At 40.0% G+C, this 23,548-nt stretch overlaps 1 protein-coding gene across 1 annotated transcript; it reads right to left on the reverse strand.

Moving 5' to 3' along the window:
* Positions 1-884: 884 nt before the first annotated feature.
* Positions 885-22,141, reverse strand: pitpnb (phosphatidylinositol transfer protein, beta). Its single transcript, XM_074617203.1, has 12 exons — positions 22,060-22,141; positions 15,075-15,105; positions 13,374-13,519; positions 12,333-12,424; positions 12,117-12,124; positions 10,370-10,444; positions 9,771-9,854; positions 5,968-6,045; positions 5,738-5,842; positions 4,720-4,842; positions 4,347-4,433; positions 885-3,365 (listed from the first exon to the last, which is right to left on the reverse strand). Exons 1-11 carry the CDS (start codon positions 22,077-22,079, stop codon positions 4,386-4,388), a joined length of 810 nt encoding a protein of 269 aa, XP_074473304.1. The 5' UTR covers positions 22,080-22,141; the 3' UTR covers positions 885-3,365; positions 4,347-4,385.
* Between the last annotated feature and the right edge of the window lie 1,407 nt (positions 22,142-23,548).

Raw genomic sequence — 23,548 nt, forward strand, 5'->3', positions numbered from 1 at the left:
CACCTGTTCAATTGCTTGTTAACACAAATAGCTAATCAGCCAATCACATGGCAGCAACTCAATGCATTTAGGCATCTAGACGTGGTGAAGACGACTTGCTGAAGTTCAAACCGAGCATCAGAATGGGGAAGAAAGGGGATTTAAGTGACTTTGAACGTGGCATGGTTGTTGGTGCCAGACGGGCTGGTCTGAGTATTATACTGCTGATCTACTGGGATTTTCACGCACAACCATCTCTAGGGTTTACAGAGAATGGTCCCAACAAGAGAACAGATCCAGTGAGCGGGGGTTGTGTGGACGGAAATGCCTTGTTGATGTCAGAGGTCAGAGGAGAATGGGCAGAGTGGTTGGAGATGATAGAAAGGCAACAGTAACTCAAACAACCACTCGTTACAACCAAGGTATGCAGAATACCATCTCTGAACGCACAACACGTCCAACCTTGAAGCAGATGAAGACCACCCGGTACTAGCAAGGTGTACCTAATAAAGTGGCCGGTGAGTGTATGTCTTTATTCTTTGTATAAGAGCAACTGTAACATCCCAATTTCCCCTTGGGGATCAATACAGTGTTTCTGACTTTGAAGCAATTTATATACGTTGAGGAAGCGTGGTGACGAGATTAAAAGTAAATAATCACCTTGAGAGATGCATTTTTTCACACAAAATCAAACCATGAAACAGCCCATTGATTCTCTTATTTGATCAAATTTATTAGATATTCTGTTATGTTCCATTGTCTAGACCTTCTGTCACAGCCTGAAAGCTGTGAAAAAGAAAGAAAAAAAGGAACTAATTGTATTACATTCACTACCAATTCCCCTGAATGTTGCCTTATCAGAAAAGAGAAAACCGAGTACATTGTGAATCTTTGTCTTTCAAAAACAAAAACATAAAAGAAAAAAAAAAAAAAAAAACAGTAGATTTTGCAAGTGCTTATTCATGATTACAATAAAAGAAAACAGTATTTTGGACTCCATCTGTTCCCTAAGCTTCTATCCCTCCCCTCACAGTCATACCCTGGCTGGCATCACTGGTAATGCTACAAAATCTGTACATCACACAGCCTACTCTCTAGTCTACGGGGCGACTCCCGTCATCATCAAACTCAGTCAGGCTTTTCACTCCTCACGTGTAATCTGAGGTCCAGCTGAATCCAGTTTGATTCGGAGGAGAAGCCGCCCCTTTTTTTAAAACAAAAAGGATTTCCCTTCTCGTCTGATGCAGTTCAAGAGCTTCTCAAAAGCTCTCATGTCCTGATCAAACAATCGAGACAAAAGAAAAGTGTTGAGCATGCAGATCCAAATCTGGTGTTTTGTTTTTTTGTAAATCTCTCGTGTATTGATAAGATGGCTCCACGTCATGCTTGTACAGGTGTGAAACATGTCAGCGTTGCTGCAGTTGGGAAACATCCTGCATAGTTTTACACATCTGTCTCCTAGCTGTACATTCATAAGCATGGTATGAGGTACGGTGTGAGCAGCAACACGTGGACAGTCTGCTCCACGTTACAGCACACTGTCCACAGAGCTGACATTACCTGCTCTGACAACATTGGAACTTAGCAGTATTGAACGACAGACCTGACACCGCGTAGTAGCTGTGAATAATCCATTCAAGTCAGTTTGTATGTACAGTTTGTCCATTTCTATAATGGGCCTATTATAAAGTACACTTATAACTCTCTTTTTAACTCGTCCAACATACACCACGCACAGATAGGTTACCACAAAACCTAAGACACTCATACCCGATCGAATACACACAATCACAGCTGCAGAACTGCACTAAGCTACGTCATGATCATAGAAAACATCACATAGAGTTTAGCTAGAGCCCGACAGGATCTACATTACGCTCAAAATAAAGACGGCTAAAGTCAATGCAGCCCAATGAAATAAAAAAAAGTAGTGATGCAGGAAAAGAGCAGGATAAAAGATGCCACCTGTTTTCAGAACAAGGCTCGTACTACATCACCCAACACTGCTCGAAACGGTAAGGGTCAAATGTTTCTGACATTTTGCTCCTTAACTAGAAAACCATCAAGAAAACTGACTTCATACTTTCTTGTTGTAAAGGTAGTTGTAACGCTTTAAAAAAAAAAAAGAAATATAAAACTATACACGCAGAATGCTCGTCAATCCACAACTGCAACAAACACCACAGATCTGCCTGGACCCATTTGCTCCGTCAGGTCAGAGAGGAGGCAAACTACCTTGATTCATGCACGCAGCGACGCACAGACTGTCCTCATTTGTTTGAGTTATAAAAAAGAAAGAAAAAAAAGAAGCTTTGTGGTCAGTTAAAGCCCGAGCCGAGGAGACAGGACATGCAGCGACAGCATGAGGCGACTTCAACAGGCTGGTGGTGCGCAGAGACCACGCAGAAACCTCGATATTAAGCTTATCCATCTCAAGAGTGACAGTCCTTTAAGAGCGAAGGCAGTTGAGAACGCAAACAAGCACACACTTAACACACACAGGTGTATCGTACAGACTCTCTCTCTCTCACTCTCTAATCAACACTTGAGCGAAGCTGCACTGCAGCGACTATACACATGCAATGACAGTTTAGCGAGGAGTTGCCGTTGTCCACATGCACTTGTGACGGAGGAGGAGGGCTGGTGTGCATGTCCAAATGTGTGCATGTGCGGGGGAAACAATATCAGAGAATTATGTATCATGCTTGAGCATTGAATTTGCGTTGAACCATAAACAGGCATTAGCCTTCAACTAGAAAAAGAAAGAAAAAACATCCCAACCAACTGCCAGACAGAGGGGACAGTGAGACAAGGAGGTCTAGACACATTTTACCAGGACAAGAATATAGACAATACTGAGGGGAGAGACGAGGATTAAAGTAGAGACAGACAGTTATAATACAAGGGAAGGGGGGGAGATAAATGGTCCAATACCTGCTAAAGTCATCTTATACCAATTGTTGTGGGAACCTAAAAACATTCTAATGAATTTAAAAGGCTTGACTTTCTGAGTCACGGTTTACACACCTGAATAAAAACAAAGCCCATTGTAATAATCAACTAACAATTACATATCAGGCAATTTACGTTCTGTGCAAAGAGTTTTTTTTTTCTTTTTCTTTTTTTTATATGTATGCAAAACCATGTTTTTTTCTGTTGTGAACAGGAGGCTTGTGATTGGGGTAGAATCTGTACAGTACTGTTAACCAATCGTGTCAAACCCCCCAATGAATCATGTGAGACAGGAAGAGAAGAGGCGACGTCAGGAGCCACTTCCTCATCGTGGTGGACGTGTCTCTGATGACATCATCATGACAGGGTTTGGTTGATTTGCCTCATTGCTCATGAGCAGCACTGGTGCCTCGAATCGGACCTTTAGTACGCAGCTGGGAGACGGAGAGACAAATTGGACAGTGTTATACAGAGGACAGAGACGTTTCGATCTGTTAGCAATAAGCCGTGCACATGCAGGGAGATCAGCTAACAGAGATCAGCAAGGTTATCTTTATTATAGGGCTGTACCGAATGGCTTTTTTGTACATTGGAAGCTTGCAATGAGGTTTCTGAATGAAGCTTTGAATGTCTGTCGTCATAAAACAAATCCTCAATTAGAATAAAGTGATTCATCAGATTAAATGAGTTAGTCTTTTTTATTAAATCAACTTTCTTTAACTCGTCAGGGCGTGCCTCCCTTTGTGTGCGGCAAGAGGGAGAGCAAACAGTGAAAATGTTGTTTTGAAAGACTAAACGCCAACAAATATGGATTGAAGCAGAACATTTTATTAGATAAAAACATGTTGTGAATTTTGGAAATGATTGCATCTGTCTTTTTTTAATACATTTGGACTTTACAACAATCTGGAGTTGTTTGGATCACTCGAGTCTGAAACGATCCTACCAGCCACCACAGAATCTAATTCTACTAATAGTATAATACTAATACTAATGCAGAAATACCAGCTTTAAACAGGCGTAGCATTTGAATGTCAACGTTATGAATGAAACTTCCAACTATTCGGTACAGCCCTTTTTTATTCCCAAGATCACAAAACATCAGGAGGAAAACGAACTGAAAGCACAGAGTGAAGCGATCGAGACGAGCGATCGAGCTGTAAGAGAGTGTTAAAATGTGAGTGAAGGTGACGGATGCGAGTTGATGAATAAAAGCAGGCAGAACAACTAGAACGAGATGAAAAACAGAAGATCAGAATGGGAAGAAGACACACGGCTGAAAAAACGTCACGCACAAAAAGATCTGAAATAAAATGGACGAGTAAGTTAAGACAGCAGCCGGACAGCAGCGTTAAGAAAAGGGTGGAGAATGATCCATGCAGCGCCACCAGCCCTCCTCCTGTGATGAGACTTACTCAGCCTGCCTCTAGTGTTTGACCTACAGCGACGGGCCTCTACTCGTCTGTTGCAGAGGTGCCTCGCACATCTCCCTTCTGACGCATCTAATCGGGAGTAAAGGGTTAAATCAAGGAGATTAAGTGTGTTGAGTCGTCTCCAGCAGTCTGGTCCAAACAGAACAATGATCACTTGTACCATTATATCACTCATCATTCACAACAGAAAACTCATTGACTTCTAGACGTTCTGTAAACATGCAAAAGATAAATACACATTATATTATTGAAACACTTTTACTGCATTCTTTACATCCACCTTCAACGTCAATCTCCACACCAGGAGAAGACCGTACGATCCAGTATAAGTCTGATAGTTGGTGAGTTTAATTACCTCCTCAAGCTCTTTTTGGGTCTCTTCTTCCATCCGCCTGATGTCCTCCATGGTCAAACCCACCCATCGGTCAATCCAGCAGAACAGCTGGCGGTGGAAGTTGGTGAAAATACGCTTTTCTTGCTGTGGAAGGATAAAGAAGTTAAAATGAAGTAAAACAAGTAATATTATTCACGACCAACAACAGACTGGTTTCCTGCCTTCAGTCCATGTTGGAGACTTAAAATGTTTTTCTATTTAAAGTTACTACAAGGAACTTTCATTTTGTGTTGTTTTTAGCGGCCCCTGTGCCAGACTCCCTTTAGAAAACCTCTCATTTTACTGCAGCATGGTCTGCCCCGCTTAGTGGCCTGGGCCACATCCTGTTGGCTCCTAGGAAGCAGACCGTTAGTTCCAGGTCCTGCAGCTGCAGACGAGCCGCTGCTGCCGGGTGCGGAGCTCTCGGACTCCTGCCAGAGCTGCGACGGCAAGTTGAGGCAGCAGCGAAGCCAGATCTTGGTTTGTCCGAGGTGGGCTGGATGCTGCCGGAGCCCGCTGGAGTTTGAGCTGACGAGTTTCTGGTGAACTTGCGTGCCGTAAATCGTTTCATCCGACGTTACGGGGAATCGGACCCCATGACGGGCATTAAGAATATTCACTATCGCCACATAGAAACAGCCAATCCTCTCGCTGATGGTCTTGTTTACTTATGCAGGTCAAATAGTGGCATCAGTATTAAATTGAGTCAGTTTCACAACCAGTTAAAAGTTCCTTGTAGTAACTTTAAATAATTAGACGTGGTAAACTTTGCCCTTCTCTGAACTATGCTTTAATCAGTTTCATTTTCTCTCCAACCAATTTTAAGAAACAGTGAAAAAGCCACGTCTCCCTCTGCTGTCTAAAACAGAAACAACACTTCATTAACACCCTGACAATCAAAGCACAGACTGTGCAGATGTTATTGACTGCAGTGACGTGATTAAAAAAGCATAAACATGAAGTATGAATGCGTCTGATATGAAAAGATATGCTGCTTTACCCGGTGGATGAAGTTTTCCACTTTGGTCTGCAGACCCCACCATCTGAACTTGACGGTGACCAGTTTGTATGCACACATGTAAGGACAATCTGTCTTCAGCTCATTCTGTGGAGGACGAAAACACAGTCCATTAATCACAGATGTGACAGATGTGACAGATGTGACGGACAGAGGAGATGACGTTCAGATGACATTGGTGCATCTCTGCTTTGTGTCACTACGTCAGGTACCTTCCATTCAGGGCCGAGAGGTCCTCTGCCCGTCTTGGCGGAGTGGAAAAGAGTAGGATCTTCTTCTGGCTTATAGTCCTGAAAGAGAACAAAGAGCAACGAAACATTAAGATCTTGCAGGAAACAGAGAGTACCTGAGTCACCTGCTGTCCAGCACAGCTGCTGCTTTCAGAGTCCACACTGTGTCAAGAGGTGGAAGTCTGGAGGACATCGCATTGCTCCTGTTTGCTGACGCCAGCAAATGTGCTCACAGCCAAAATCCCAGGAGTTAAGTAAAGACAAACAAAGTCATATTAGAGATTCAAAAACTGATTATGTATCTGAATCTGGATACATGGGGTGTGTTTCTTGTGTAGAAAAGATATAATGAAGTCCTATATGAGCCCAATTATGTGATTTAGACTTTGTGAGTAAGAAGGATTTAAAGGTGCCCTGTGGACTTTTCTTGTAAACAAATAAAAGTTGTTTACATGCAGTGTTTCTCACCTAAACGCCCGGTGTGCATCTCTGAGGTCTAACGAACACGTTAATTGCATTTCCTTCCTCATAAAACTAACTATTAATAGTTTAAATCGTGCAATGTTTACATCCATGATTGCTCGCTGTCTTTTTGTTGGCGCATTGCTCCTCTTCTGCCACCAGCTGGTGATCAGCAGAACAGCGTGAAACCGGCAACAGGATGTGCATCGTGTTGCTCAGGTGCACGATACAAACATCCAGACACTGCTCCATAGCGACACTAGTGGTACCAGTATCTTCAGATTTAAAGCCTGCTGCAACCTAAAAATTACAAGTTGTGTTAATGCGCTGTATTTTTACTGCACCCCCCACCAACCAACCCCCAAATCCCACCCGGAGCTCAAGGCTCACTGTGCTGTTTTAATCCATCAGGACTGTTGGGGACGAGTGTTGAATACCTGTAGCAGATGGACATTCAGATTAAGCCTTGACCTCCACGCTGATCCACTTAAGTCATTATAGTAGAGGAGCTAGTGTAAGAAAGGCTGTGACCCACCTGGATGAAAATGGCTTAATGCCTCCTTTAAGATTTTAAACCACAGGCGACTTGATGGTTTAGGTATTACTGACTGACAGCTGCCCATAAAGGGCCGATAAGAGGTTTTAAAAGTTTCATTTATCACGCTGTTTAACACAAGGTGGAGACTTTTAATGTCCATTTCTCATCCAAATCAAAAGTTGCCAAAGAATTGATAACCCATTGTGGTTCTTTGTAAACTCAGTCCACAATACTGTACAACTCTGCATTAGAGAAAGTGTCTTTTTAAGCTGAATAGATGCAGATAACAGTGTCATATAAAAGATTAATGAATAGATAATGCACGCCCTAGAGCTGCTCCATAGACAGTGAATAATGAACCAGCTGCTGGGACACTGGGACACCAGTAATGGGCATTTCACTGGGATGCAGGCACGTTTTCAGATTCACAGCTGGAAAGCTGGAGGAAGACTTTTTGTAAAGCTTCTGCAACGTACTAGAGACATTCAGTGATTCAATGTCCACGGACATTCATTCATGTCTTAATGGTCTGATGTTCAGCTGAGAGAGACAGATGTCTGAACGAGGAGAAATTAACACTTTCATTCATTACTTTGGCGTAAAGGCAGACAGAAAACTTAGGGAGACAGTGAGTGGAGTGACATGAAACAAACATTCATGTGTTTATGATGTGCAATAAACCTGATTTAGTTTAACCCTCTGAGACCCATAATATCGCATGCGATCCCCGGCCAACTTAACTGTCTTTCTGAGGTTGAAGCGGGCCCAGTTACAGAGCTAGAGTGGCGATACTGGTATCATATGGAACTAGAAAACCTAAGGAATCAACTTGACCTCACTGTATAAAATGACCTGTGGTGACCTCTAGGATAATCACAGCCTCATGAAACTTTACAGCCACAAACTAGAGACCTAGAGCATTCAGAGGATGGACGGATCAGACTAGAGACCTAGAGCATTCAGAGGATGGATGGATCAAACTAGAGACCTAGAGCATTCAGAGGATGGATGGATCAAACTAGAGACCTAGAGCATTCAGAGGATGGATGGATCAAACTAGAGACCTAGAGCATTCAGAGGATGGATGGATCAGACTAGAGACCTAGAGCATTCAGAGGATGGATGGATCAAACTAGAGACCTAGAGCATTCAGAGGATGGATGGATCAAACTAGAGACCTAGAGCATTCAGAGGATGGATGGATCAGACTAGAGACCTAGAGCATTCAGAGGATGGATGGATCAAACTAGAGACCTAGAGCATTCAGAGGATGGATGGATCAAACTAGAGACCTAGAGCATTCAGAGGATGGATGGATCAGACTAGAGACCTAGAGCATTCAGAGGATGGATGGATCAAACTAGAGACCTAGAGCATTCAGAGGATGGATGGATCAGACTAGAGACCTAGAGCATTCAGAGGATGGATGGATCAGACTAGAGACCTAGAGCATTCAGAGGATGGATGGATCAAACTAGAGACCTAGAGCATTCAGAGGATGGATGGATCAGACTAGAGACCTAGAGCATTCAGAGGATGGATGGATCAAACTAGAGACCTAGAGCATTCAGAGGATGGATGGATCAGACTAGAGACCTAGAGCATTCAGAGGATGGATGGATCAAACTAGAGACCTAGAGCATTCAGAGGATGGATGGATCAAACTAGAGACCTAGAGCATTCAGAGGATGGATGGATCAGACTAGAGACCTAGAGCATTCAGAGGATGGATGGATCAAACTAGAGACCTAGAGCATTCAGAGGATGGATGGATCAGACTAGAGACCTAGAGCATTCAGAGGATGGATGGATCAGACTAGAGACCTAGAGCATTCAGAGGATGGATGGATCAAACTAGAGACCTAGAGCATTCAGAGGATGGATGGATCAGACTAGAGACCTAGAGCATTCAGAGGATGGATGGATCAAACTAGAGACCTAGAGCATTCAGAGGATGGATGGATCAGACTAGAGACCTAGAGCATTCAGAGGATGGATGGATCAAACTAGAGACCTAGAGCATTCAGAGGATGGATGGATCAAACTAGAGACCTAGAGCATTCAGAGGATGGATGGATCAAACTAGAGACCTAGAGCATTCAGAGGATGGATGGATCAGACTAGAGACCTAGAGCATTCAGAGGAGGTGACGACGACAAAGAACGATCCCTAAATGCCTGTGTCTCCACTAGCCTACCAGGACGTCACATAGATATTGATTATGTTTCTGCAGCACAATGACGGGTCTGTCTTCAGATGACTTTTCCCCTTTAAGACGTTTTTAGGAGGGACTCTCACTCTTTTTCCCCTCATCACTGTTCAACACACATACACTTCTAAACCATTGTTAACATTTGCTCAAAGCTGGTGTTGATTACATGAATGTTTTATAGCACGATGACTCACTCTGTTTGTGATTTTGTGACTAATAAAGAGCTCTGGAGGTAGACTATTGATGTAGGAAGGAGAATGAAAGTAAAACCCATGAGAGAGGAGAGTTATTTCTTTGTTGACTTCATCATCTTATCTAAAAACTAATTGAACAAACAAGTCCTCATCTTCACATACAGTATACCTGCAGGCCAACTTTTAAAGTGAGGCTTTATGGATGATGGGGATACATGAATAAAGAGGCTGTATGAAGTGAACCTGTGTGACCACACTCTTCCTCAGGGTGGAGACATCCTGCTTTAGATCAGTTACTGCTCATCAGGCTGTGTGCCGTCTGGTTTCTCTCTTTGTTTAATGGCCCTTAAAGACCTCCAGTGTAGAAAGAAAAACTCACCCCGTGGGCCACTTCTTCTTTGTTTGCAATATCTATGGGAGACACCTCCACAGTCCTCCACGTCTGCTCGTCCAGGTCATGGACCTGAAACAAAGAGGAACATCAGCTCAGCAAACAGGCATCAGGGGACACTTTGTTTCTCCCAGGACTTATTCAAATCTGTGTGAGTGGAAATCAAATGAGATATTCAAATTAAAACCACAGGTGTGTTGGTACTCGGACCTTTTTCTCTTGCACGTGCATCGACCTATCCATCTCATGGAGCAGCAGCATTTCTTCTACTTATTGGGGTACTTCACTTATTTGACGCATTAAGTTCAGTCACAGCGAGTGTGACAAACTACCTGCAGTCAGTTCAAAAACAGGGGCTGTACAGTTAGAAAGAGCCGTTTATCAGGCAGGGAGGGTCTAATGAAAGGTCTCACGTTGCATTATGGGAAATGTAGTGTTTTGAGTGTTCATACTAAAGTCTAAGACTCAGGATATCTCAGCCTCTGCTGCTTCAATTTCGTACTTAATTCTTTTCTCACACACCCCCCCCCCCGACTTAATGGAAGAAAACAAAACATGCCTCCACACTGTGCCGTCTGCTCACTTACATTTTCTACTGTTCCCATGTCAGGTTTGTGCCACGTCTCGATCTTTATCATAAAGTCGTCCTTCATGTACTCATTCTGAAAAGCAGGAGAAAACACACAAAGATTTGAATTAAGGAATATTTGGCCTTTAGTTTTTAAAAGTACCAGTAAGTGTTAAACTGAATCAAATGCAGCTGATCTGAGCCAATAGAAACGGTACAGAGAACACCATGAATGGAGGATTCTGAGAAATGAACTTAAACCCTACAGCTAAATCCAATTAACGGGTCAGACGTTTACACGGAAACAAGAGTCGTGATGCTGCTCAGCTCACATCTATATTTAACCCTTGCAACCGTAGTTAGCTTGCAGGTAATGTACAGCAATACTGGGCTGTGAAAACACTTAAAAAGACAGATAGTGGTATCACATGTCTGTTAATCATCTGCAGAAGACATCCAGTAGTATCATTAGATGAATCTCAACCTAAAAAACAGAAACATTTCACTACAATTCCATTGAAATATTTTTTTTCCCTTTGATCAGTGATTTTTGCAGTGGTGACGTAAATCTGTAAAACTTTGCATCAAATTCAAATCTGCTGAACTTTGACATGCAAATGTGCACCATTGACCAAAAGCACGACTGTGCTGACCTTTGAGGGAGCCGGAGAGTTAAAAATGGAGGAAACTATTGTAGCTTATTAGCTGTTCTGCAGCATCCACGTTTATTTAACGTCCTCTAAACGGATCCAAAAAACTGGAACAGTTTGCAGACAGTCCCTTCAATAAATTGTGTGTCAATTGTTGTCTTGGTAGCAATCCTTTCCCCACTCTTCAATAACTCTTAATTGAATGAAATGATGTACAATCCTGAGAACAAAACACCAAAACACCAAAACACCAGGGGTAGTAAACGGCCCGGTGCTGAGAAAATAGAAAGAAGCCAGCCCTGTGAGTCATTTAAAAACTAAGTATATCTAGGAATGCCCCGTCTTAGTCGACTAATTGGTTGTTTAGGTCTTAGTCAATTAAGATTTCTTTAGTCGATTAGTCATTTTTTATGCTTTTTTCGAAGATGCTTATGAGCGCATCTCTCATGTAATATACCCTCTTATATTTCTGAACTTATAACTTAATACTGTGCACCAAGATTACTTGGATGTTCTGATCAATTGCTATTAAATATCCCACGGTACAAGCTAAAAACAAAAGGGAACCGTGCTTTTACCATTTTAGCTCCAACACTATGGAACAGCCTCCCCATCACTGTCAGGTCAGCTGAGTCTGTACCACATTTAAAAAAAACAACAACAACTATTTTATAGGCTGGCGTTTTTATAAGTTTGTTGCTTACAAATCCTTTGGTTATATTTGACTTTTAATTCTGTTTTTTATATTATATTGCTTTTATTGTTGAGTATCTGCTTCTGTTTTATAAATTGTACATGTTTTCATGCTGTGTATTATTATATTATTAACTGTGAATCACTTTGGAACTGCTGTTCTGAAAAGTGCTATATAAATGAAGTTTATTATTATCATCTCTGGTAAACACAAGATTTAAAGTGGTGCTTTTGTGTGAATCCTTGTGGAGAAACGGCGTTATACAGATCTGTCGATTAAATCAACTAATCAAGTCGACTAAGAAATTGTTCGGTCGAGGACAGCCGTAAATATTTCACAAAGACGTGCAGAAGAGTTTTACGGTTTCACGGTCTGGTGTGAGCAGGCCCTAAAAGACTTCAAAACTTTGACAAACAACTCACCGTCACAACTGCAGAGGAAGGAAGGGGAAGGGGAAGAAAAGAGAAAAATTGCATCAGTATCAAAGATCAGGATGACATTTATCATCTTTACTTCAAACTTTCAAACTACAAATAGAAAATACATAAATGTATAACATCCATAAAATGTCCTCATCTAAAACTCTGTCGTGAAATAACATGAAGTATGAATGGGTTCATTCTTCAGCATGAACTTACTTGTGCGACAGTACGGGTAGGCGTTCCAAGCCTTTTCGTGAAAAACTAAAGCTCCCTCTGGTGCAATCATCTTCACATAACCGGGGACTTTACTGCAGAGGGAGAAGAAGAAGTCAGAACACCTACTGTATTTCCTGCAGTCACACGAAATAAACACAGAGGGTGGACGAATAAAACGAAACACCCGACAAGGAGAAGGATGACTTCAGAAGAGCTAAGTAGAAATTCTGTATGTAGTTGTGTTATTAAACTTTGGACTAAGGAGGAAGGCCTCAAGTTATTTGAGAGAATCTACTTTGCACCGAGGGCCCTTTCTTCCCAGAATGCCGTATGTGATCTCGGGGTCGGTGAGGCCCTGAAAGGTGTCTGACTTTATGAAACTCCTCTTGAATTTGTTTGGCAGTGTACATACGGAGAGCATCATACAGGAATATACTTTCAGGTAAAGCCGGTTCAGTAAAATGACTGCTCATTTTGGCATGCAGACTGGTCATCAACACCTAATGTCTCCCCTCAGATAGCTGCCAGAACAGTTCTACCATCACATTTAACAGCTGGCAACGGGAACTGTCTGTTTCCTGCGATCCAAACAAACACGTCCTGGTGGAGGCAAAAAATTCAGATCATGTTTCCGTCGCCAGCGCTGCAGGTTTTATGTGCCTTACCTACTTAGGTTACTTGTTCGGGGTGTCGGCCAAAAGGTGATAACAAAGCCATAAATGCCTGCTTTGTGAAGCTGGTATTTATAATTAATTCAGCTGGCACAAAAGGTGCTACCGCAATTCTGTGGTGAATATTGAGGCGGCAGATGTTCACCTGTCTCTCCATCCTCATCACTGAGCTTTTAATTGCAGCCACTAACTTCCACTGATGCATGTATGCTTCTTTAAAGCTTATACATTCAGCTTAGTCATCACTGTATGTGTGATTGAAAGTACTCTTTTCCAAAAGTGGCTGCATTATTTTGTCCAACCTATGAACACATAACCTCTAATGACAGAAATGCAATAGAAAAGCTTCGATGTTATTTCAAAGACTTGCCTCTTTAGATGGTATATTTTATGTGTGTATTGTCCCTTCTCGCCATCCTTCTCATAAGGTTCATTCTTCAGCACCTCGATGCCTTCTCCTCCTCCTGTCTCATTCTTGCTGGCCTCAGCCACAGAGAACAGCTGCCCTACTTGATACTGTGAGAAATGGGAAGAGAAAAGAACGACACAGGCTGAATATACAGCTTTACACTACAGGGACACATCCTGGGATTATTTGCTGGAACAGGCAAAGACTGGGCAGGTCTCTGAAGCCAAGGCAGGTGCTTCCATGATGCAGTACCACTAACAGCCACTAGATGCTGCACAGGAAACTCACAGACTGTAGTCAAGTCTACTGAATGAATGAATATTTGAGTCTCTAAAAGAGGTATGGTTCAGGTCTATATTCATGAGCCTCTCAACTGTGGAGTTTTTGCTGCTTAATTGTCCAGTATTTCTGGATATATTAAGATAGCAGTGAGCTGTAAACTCAAATTAAAGGAGACATACAGTATCATGCTCATTTCCAGGTTCATACCTGTATTAGTATATGCTTTTAATGTTCAAGAAACCCATTACTGTTCCTCATACTGTCTGTCTGAAGGAAGCCAAATCTGAATGGCTTGTTCTGATCTAGACAGCCCTCAAAACAACTGACTGGGTTGTTGTATTTCACAGTTTGTGTGTTGGGAGGCACTCCAGATACCCAGATGTATGAGCACAAGCACTGAAAAGGTGAGTTTTTCATATGTCCCCTTTAAGGGCCCTGACACACCATGCTAACGGTTGGCCGTCGGACAGTTTGGGGTCGTCGGTGAGCGTCTGTCGGTAGGTGTGGAGAGTTGTTTCCTCTCATGCAGGCGCAGAACGTACGTGCTAAATGGCCGTGGGCTGTAGTCGAGTGTAACTTTTTGGCCAAGACAAAGACGTAAACCGCAACAGACGGCCTTCGTCGTCGTCGCTAGTTCTCTGATGTGGGGTTGGTGTGTCTGGGCCTTTTATAAACCTGCGGCTGACCTCATTAAAGCTACATCCATGTTTTCTTACAGTCTATAGGAAAGTACATAAATGAGTAATGTTCAAAGTTAACTTCGTACCCTCATAGGCCTACGTTTTGATATGGAATATGAGCAGCTTTTTGTCAGGGCGGTTCTGCAGATACCATTATTGTTATATGGTTGTGCTCGTTCTACAGAAGACCCATAAAAAACCCCCAGTTATTTCTCATAAAAACTAAATGCTCTAACTGCCGGCCACATTGTGCTTTTTCCACTGTAGAGAAGGCTGTGAAATGGGGCCAATGTATTATGTCACTGGATGTCACACTGAGGTCTGGGCTCACTGAACCAAACGGTTTCTATTTTTGAGTAGATAAGAGAAACAATTGCACACAAAAAAAGTGATTCCTATTAGGAGAAAGATGACGAGAGATAGTTTTAAAGGCTGAGCTCACAGTCCAGTCCAGCTCGCTCTGCAAACACCAGCAGCCTGTCACACCAACACCAGTGCTCTCTAACAAAGGCTATTTTGTCTTGGTATGGGGCCCAGATGAAAGCCTGGGTGGACGAGCATTCAGGAGAAGATAAATACAAAACTAGGACTATTCCAACATGCTGTCACTGTAATATAGGAACACTGGATTCAAAGAATAGTTGCTGTAAATAGCTTGTCTTGTAATATTAAAGAGGGCATGACGGTAATGATTACTCACCTCTTCCACAGAGACTGGCAACACTACACGGCTGAGAGAGGGGAAACAAGGGAGAGGTGGGGCAGGAAATGGAGAGAAAACAAACAAGTTTAGCACATTTGTGTGTAAATATAGAGGTAAAATACTGGAGATGATGTCCAAAAGTTAAGGATTTGAAACAGTCCGTGGATGAGCCTGGGAGGAAGTTAGTGGTCCCTTTTGTTTACACTCAAATTAGAATTAAACTTAAATATTCATGTGATTTTACACACATTATAGGTTTTTTTTTAGGTCTTAATATTACCATAAATGCTTAAGCACTAAAATAACTAACATCACAATCTTTGAATGCATGATTGGCACTGAGTAAGCTAAGCATGAAGCATGTGTTTACTGAGTGACCATCTTTGGGGAAAAAACTGAGCGGCTCTGTGCAGCTAAAAGAGGAAAACCTGTCACCCAGTCTGAATGTTACACTCTGCTTTAGTCCCCAAAAGGATGTCATTGGGAGACAGTATACGATTGTAGCTGTACGGCAACTATGGTCTGACGGGCCGGCGCTACAACTGTAGAGCAACCGTATACTGACATTTACATTAAAAGCATTGAAACGGCCCCGATGGAGCTGACCATGGATGGATAAAGAGAACGGAGCTGACGGGAGAGCTAGAGACCACCTTGGAGAAGTTAGAGGAAGTAGACACGTGCGACTACATCTGGTTTTCAAAATAAGGTGTTAACAATGTGCTACATCTGACGACAACTGGACCGACTTCATTTCAGATTATTTCACCGCACCAGGTGAGGAGGAGACTGGGTACGCTGAGTCGGGCTTGGACGGCCCGGCTAACGTTAGCGCTCAATCCGCTGATCACGACGGAGAAAAGGAGTTGGAGGAAGATATTATAAATCAAGAAAGTATAAAATCATTAGAGCAGGCTAAGAAGCATTAACAGCAGCTAATAATGTGTGTGTCTGTGTGTGTAGTCTAGCTAGGTGTCTGTGTCTGTCTCAGGTGTGTCTCTGAGGTGTCTGTGTGTGTCTCTCAGGTGTCGGTCTCCTAGAAATGATTAATATTTAAGAGGAAATGTTGTGTAGTGTTTCATTCACTCTAAGAAGCATTGTAGCTGAACATAATCCAGGCAGCTGTTACCTCCTCACCCCACCAGGTATTATGAACACAATATACAAACGTCACTTCTAGGAGACAGGGTTACTGTGAGAGGCACAAAAGGTGAGGAATTAATTTAACAAATAGCTTAATGTATAGTAAACTTATAGGCTGTAAATTCATCTGATATCACATGGTGATCACAATGTACTTCATAATGATTTCCTTGAAATCAATGACATCAAGTAACTTACAGTTACAAACAGCATAAGTCAGGATTAATTACACACAGCCTATATGTGGATATTACAGCTTAAATGAAGGAATTCACTGAACGGACACACACAGAAGAAAAGGACTTTCTGTAGTTTCCTGCCCTGTCAGGCAGCACCTCCTCCTCTCACAATTCATACAAATCCTGAGCACAGATTGGCAGATTGAGCACCCTACCCTTAACCTAAACATGGACTGATTGATGGAGCTCGCTGGGGGCGGCGCACGGGCTGAAAATATACAATCGGACACGCTCAATTCAGGGCCAGAAAGTCCCTTCACTAAAGGGTCTGTAATGTAAACAACTTGAAAGCCATTATACAGTGTAATTATAGCCAAGAGACTTAAGAGAGACACAGAGAATATATTATGTAAAGGGTAATGTACAGCGAGCGGGTCATTGTTGTGAAAGAAACCCAGACAGGGCGATGCTGCACGTGGACCCCGACGTCTCTCATCGACCCTGAAGGGCTTTCTTTCACAGCAATGACCCGCTCGCTGTACATTAGCCCGCTTATTACACGGCTACTTATTTAAGAAATCAATAATCTGATACAAAAACAGTCCGCCAAAGTCTGACATCAGAACTGCGCCCATAGCAACAGTCTGCTTTAAAGAAATAACCGTAATAATACACCGTAGAACGCTGTGATTGACCAATCAGAATAGAAATTCTATTAAAGACTGTGTGATGGATGTAGGGCTGCAACTAACGATCATTTTCATTGTTGATTAATCTGTCATTAATTTTCTCGATTAGTTGTTTGGTCCATAAAATGTTAGAAAACGATGGAAAATGTCAATCAGTGTTTCCCAAAGCCTGAGATAACTAATAAAAAATCTGAGCATTCTCTGTATTTAAAGACTAAACGATTAATTAAGTATCTGAGAAAATAATCTGAAGATAATCTATGCTGAAAATAGTGGTTTGTTGTGCCAACAAAACATCCTAAACATCTGTATCTCCCTGCTCATACATTCACTTTCTTTTATCCTTCTTCAAGAAAGAGACTTTAACCACTACATGTGCTACACAAAGAGTACTTCATCACATAATTATATTAATCTGTCATGACAAATTACATTTCTCGAAGACAATCAGGCTCTGGCGGTCATGTAACGGGAAGGAACAATGTAGCACAACTGGAAAAACAAAGGCAGAGCGGTGTTTGTGGTTTTGGCTCATTCTGGTGTGGCTTTTGTAATTTGTAACAGATAAATTAACATGTTGTCTCTGGCAAAATGTACTAAAGCATCCACTGCATTGAGACTGTGAAGCTGATGAATCAAACACAGCGACCATGTTACACCAGAGGGGGTTTATTTAGGGCTGAACGATTTTGAAAAAACATCCAATTGTAATTATTTTGACTGATATTGCGATATGATTTGCGATATTAGGCGGATACGATAATTTTTACGTTAGTATTCTCATTTTCACTGAAAATCATTGAAATGATTATAATGTGATTTTTGTGGGAATCTGTACCAAACAAAGATGTTTTCTTAAGTCTGTAGAATATGATGTGTAAGCCAGGGCATCTCTGCACCACAATATTTAATTTAAAATAGTATTTTGACACACATTTCACCTTTAACAAATATTCTGCTTTCTGCGATTTCAAAATTGCAGGAGGCCATGTCATATTGCAATTTCGATAAAATTTCGATTAATTGTGCAGCCTTAGTTTGAATCCAGTGCCATAAAGAGCAGAGAGCGTTAACTCCAACTGAAGTCAAACACCTGTTAATTTCCCTGAATATCTTGGATTAGATTTCAGCAGGCGATGAAAAATTAATGAGTGAAACCACCAGTGGCTTCCCTCTTTTTCCTGTGATACTCACTGTGGTTTTCTAGAGAAGGATAGTGGCATCAGTTTCATTTTACTGGCTTAAAAAGGATTATTAATGAAAACCTTTTGTGTTTTGCTTCTTCATGAGATCAGAAGTCTGACCTGCCTGCCTACAGTCTGCTCAAACGCTCCCAACTGCTGAAAATGCCAACCTTAAAGGATCCAGTTCTCTGTAGCTTACAGGTGTTAATGATTAATCAGTTATTGATTATTCGCGGTTAAGAAATTGATTGTGTTGTGCTAGAAAAAACATGCAGAACAATGTGGCCAGTGACAGAAAGATGCTGCCCATTTGCATCCTTAATATTCAGTGTCATGCATTCATTATATACACAAATTAACTGTGTTTACACTCACTAACACTCACTTTGTGATACAGAGAACTGCAGCAGGGAGAGAGTTTGCACTGGAAATAGCTTTGTTGGATTATAAAGGGCAAAACTGTTCAACAAAAGCTGAGCAGTCACAGTTCAACTGGTCTAATGGTAGTCCAGGTAACCTGTAGTTATTTAAGATCCAGTCTAAGTCCTCTATGTGCCTTTGCAGACATCACAGACACCTGCAGCACAGGTACTGTGAAGATTACACACAGGAAAGGGAATCAGCCTTTATAAAGGTTTGATTATTGAGCGGCTTGGTTTCTCTTTGTTAGGACTAACAGGACTACAACCAACCATTTCCTTCATCTAGATATGAAATTATTAGTCAATATTGGGTCAACAGAAAATTAATCGGCAACAATTTTGATAAGCAGGCAAACATTTTGATTTTGTTGTGAAATAAGTGATAGCAATGCCCCTACATGTATAGCGTAATGTTTCTCTGTTGATCATGACCAAAGTTGAGTTTCACAATACTGATAACAACTCGCTCTTACATTATTATGTAAGTGGTGAATTTTACAGTACAGGTCAGCAGATTAAGCAGGTTGCCATGTCCAAATGTGCCATTTTATATTTACAGCATGTAAAACAAATTTATGTCACAAAGCTGTGCATCTTTTGATTTGGTGCTGAATTGAACAGATAAACGCGGCCTAAAGTTGAATCAACATCTTGGCAGTAAACAGAAACAAACATTTTAACTTCTCCAAATTAGTATTTACTTCATGGCTTTTCATGTCGTAGTGTCACGTATGGGGAAATTCCAGTAAAGATGTCTGTAGATATGACCGACAAAATCCTACTGAGGCATCACTAATAACACAACCACACACTGATAACCATGGTGGGATGACAGAGATCTCTCTCAGATGCCTTCGATTATTCACTTCTATATCGGTGCAGTAAGAAAACAAATTGGCAACGCTAATTATGAATGTACTTTTCTCTTCATGAGCTCCTCGACATATAGGCCTCCACATATTCACCTAAACCCAGCTCTTATTCCGGGTTAGAAGAAAATGCTTTCAGTTTACAGTTTTATCTTCTGCATATGGTAAACAAGATGCCTGCTATTAATTGCTGATTATTAATGAGTCACAATATTCAAACTGGCATGACAGCTGGAACATGTCAGGACATGATTTGATAGAAACATTTGTTTGCTTTTTGATTATATTGTGAGCAAGATAGTAAATATATTGTTCCATAGTGAGACACTAGATTAGAGAGCAGATTGTGGGCAAATTATTCAGCTAAAAATGCACCTTTTAAAAGTGGCTTTTAACTGACCGGAACTGAATCATTATCATAGTATAGTAATATATCTGGTTTTACTTCTTACTGTTTAGTAGAGTATATATAAATATAACTCCACCTGTATATATAATTTATTCTTTGTAATACTCTTATACAACATTTGTATATACCATGCCTGTTACAGCTAGCTACAGACACATATTTTGTCAGACACTTACAGTATAAAGCAGGATAAATGTGTAAAACCTCAGATTAAACTCAAAGCTTTAATACATCCATGTGTTGCACATTTTTTCCTGCAGTGATTTAATTTAGCACTGCTGCTGTACAAAGTTAAATACAACAGATTTAAGGGCTGAAATCTGAACATTAACTGTGTAAAACATGCAGCTTATGTTAGTATTAGCCGCCCAGTTAAAGGGTAACTGTGTAATGCTAGCGCCAACAAAGTAACAGCAAAGTAGTTCCATAACCTCACCTAAGATTTAGGGGAACAAAATTATGGAGTAGCTTTTCACATCTATCAATAAACTGTTCATCTGTAAAATGTTTCAAAAGTCGCTTAAAGGGTCATTTAATTGCTGTCTTGTAATTGCTTTTCCCCATGTTGTCCATGTATCTGCTTTTATGTTTTTTATATTTTTTCCCCACTCACAATGTTGTTTGAAGAAGTCTTTATAGATATTTAAATCAATATCCTCCTCACAAACACTAACCATACACTTCCATGCAACACACACTTGTCTTTTTTAATATATATATATATATATATATATATATATATATATATATATATATATATATCTTGTCCTAATTGTTTTGTTATCACTATTATGTAGTCATATTATTTCTTTATATATATATATATATATATATATATATATATCTTGTCTCTAGATGGAGGCTTATATTTACTGCATTGTTATTATATATATATGTATATATATACATATATATATCTTGTCCTAGTTGTTTTGTTATCACTATTATGTGGTCATATTTATATTAATCTTGTCTCTAGGTGCAGATAAGCCCAGTGTTGTTTTATTTGCCTCTTCCTGCACTGTATATTCTTAATGTATTGTTTGTTGGTATGTTGTATAGTCTTAAATTGTGCAGAACAAATAAACAGTAATGTAGTCATATTCTTTCTTTATATTCATCTTGTCTCTAGGTGGAGGCTTCAGATAAGCCCAGTGGGTTTCTTTGCCTCTTCCTGCACTGTATATTATTCATTTATTGGTTTTGTTATGTTGTATAGTCTTAAATTGTGCAGAACAAATAAACAATAAAAACAAATAAACAATAACCTCAGGCTAGCTTGAAGGGTACAGCTGCTGTTTGTTATGAGCTAATATTAGAGCAGTCAAACTTGTTTGTTAACGTTAACATTATGTTTCACACATCACCTCTGCAGTTAGATCATGTTACACGTGTGCTTTTACACATGTATTGTCAGAAAATGTGTCATGCTAGCAGCTAGCCAGGCAGCTAACAGCTAACTTAGCATCCAAGCTAGCATTAAATCCGAACCTTAATCTGTCACTCACGGGACCAAAAGCTTAACATTACACATATAACACTCTGCTGACTGGCTAATGCTGGTGATATATTTAAACGTCAGAGTCATGTTGACAAACTGAATGTGCAGATTGTTTGTGTATAGTCTTTTTATGTAACTCATTTTCATTAAGAAGCTAATTATCCCCTCTGCTAGCTAGCTACAACTCAAGGCCTATGGAAGGAGGCTGGGACACTGGTCTTGGGTTGTGGGGTATGACGCATGCGCAGTGTAACTGAGGCGCAGGCCAGATTCTACTGCGCATGTGCAACACCCGCCGGCGATATGACGCCTTGATGACGTGTGTTCTAGCCTCCTTTCTATAGGCCGTGTCAGAGGCTAACGTTAGCTTAGCACTAGCAACGCCTAAAAAAGACCGGTGTGAGTCCCGTTATCCACGTCCTGATCCAGCCGGCTCTAAATCAGGCTTTTTACGTTTAAAATCAAACAAACGACAACAGCATCAGATACCCAGGTATTTAGTCGTCAGTAACACGCTGTCGGATGGATGAAAACGAGCCTTTAAATGCATTAAAAGACGTTTTTAAAAGACAGTTCTCAGACTCACTATTCCTTGATGAGCACCATCTTCGTCACCCGGGCTGCGCCTGCGCACTGAGGTCCGACACCACACAGCGTTATCAACAAGTTCGTTCCGCCCTCCAAGAATAAGCTGATTGGCTGAAAAATCCACACCACTGACCATTACACTGTCTCTATAAACTGTAATAAACATGTTTCAACATATTCCATCATACAGTATGATTTACTACATTCTCAGCTTTATAGTTTCTGTCACAACCACACTCCATTCTGTTGTAATAATCTTGCACATGTGGAATTTGCACATTGGTTTACAAACTAATTTTATTTTATTTCAAAATAGAAATTGTAACATGCACACTTTGCTAATATATATAATATGTCATTGCATATGGAGGACAGAATATATACAATTATATAATTATCTGACGGACACGTTGTGCAATAATCTGGCAAAACTGTAATCTGGCAAAACTGTCATCTCATCAATATACATATTGTATTTTTATATTGTATTATCTTTTATATATTTATATTGCACTATCTCTTTTTTTATTGTATTATCTTTTTTAGCACCTATGGGATTGTCACAATCTAATTTGTACTACACAATGACAATAAAGGGCTTGAATCTTGAATCTTGGAACCTGCCAAAAATAAATGAATAATAAATAAATGACTTGATAAATAAAGAAATATGTAGCAAAAATAATCAATGTAGCCATTAATTAATTGATAAAAATGTGACATAAATTGATATTTCTGTTTTAATTTGCTTCTTTATTTATTTATCTTTGTATTAATTCCCTTATTTGTTTACTATTCTGTTTAACTTTCCCTTTTATTTATTTATAAATTTATTTATTCTATTTATTTATTATTTTTCAAATGTATTTATTTATTTTTGCATTTATTTTCTATTTATACATTTATTTTTTTGCATTTATTATGTATTTATTTATTTCATTTTTGCACTTAATGTTTTATTTATTTTATATTTATTTTTAAATGCATGTATTTATTTATGCACAGTTTTCCCTTTGCATTTCACAACTTATTTATTTCCCCAAACTTATTCATTTCTGTATTGTTTCTTTATACCTTTCTTTACACATTTCTTTATGCAATGTTGCCTCATTATGCAAATATACATGTACTTAAATAAATAAAAGGGAAAATTAAACAGAGAGTAGTACTAGGAGTCCTTTGTTTATAGAGTAAATAAATAAGGGAATTACAGCAAAAATAAATAAAAGAGCAAATTAAAATAGAAATATCAATTAATGTCACATTTTATCAATTAATGGCTACATTTATTTTTAATATCATTACTGCTACATTTAATGACATTTATTTGTTTATCAAGTCATTTTTTTTTTCATTCATTTATTTTTGGCAGGTTCCGTCCTCCATAATTACACATCTTGCTATTGTATATCATGTTATTGTTATTCTATGTTCATATTTTTTATTTTCTAACTAATATTTTCAGATAAAAAAAGTAACTAGTAACT

Source organism: Sebastes fasciatus, chromosome 19 (genome assembly GCF_043250625.1).
Source record: "Sebastes fasciatus isolate fSebFas1 chromosome 19, fSebFas1.pri, whole genome shotgun sequence".
NCBI classification, from domain to species: domain Eukaryota; kingdom Metazoa; phylum Chordata; class Actinopteri; order Perciformes; family Sebastidae; genus Sebastes; species Sebastes fasciatus.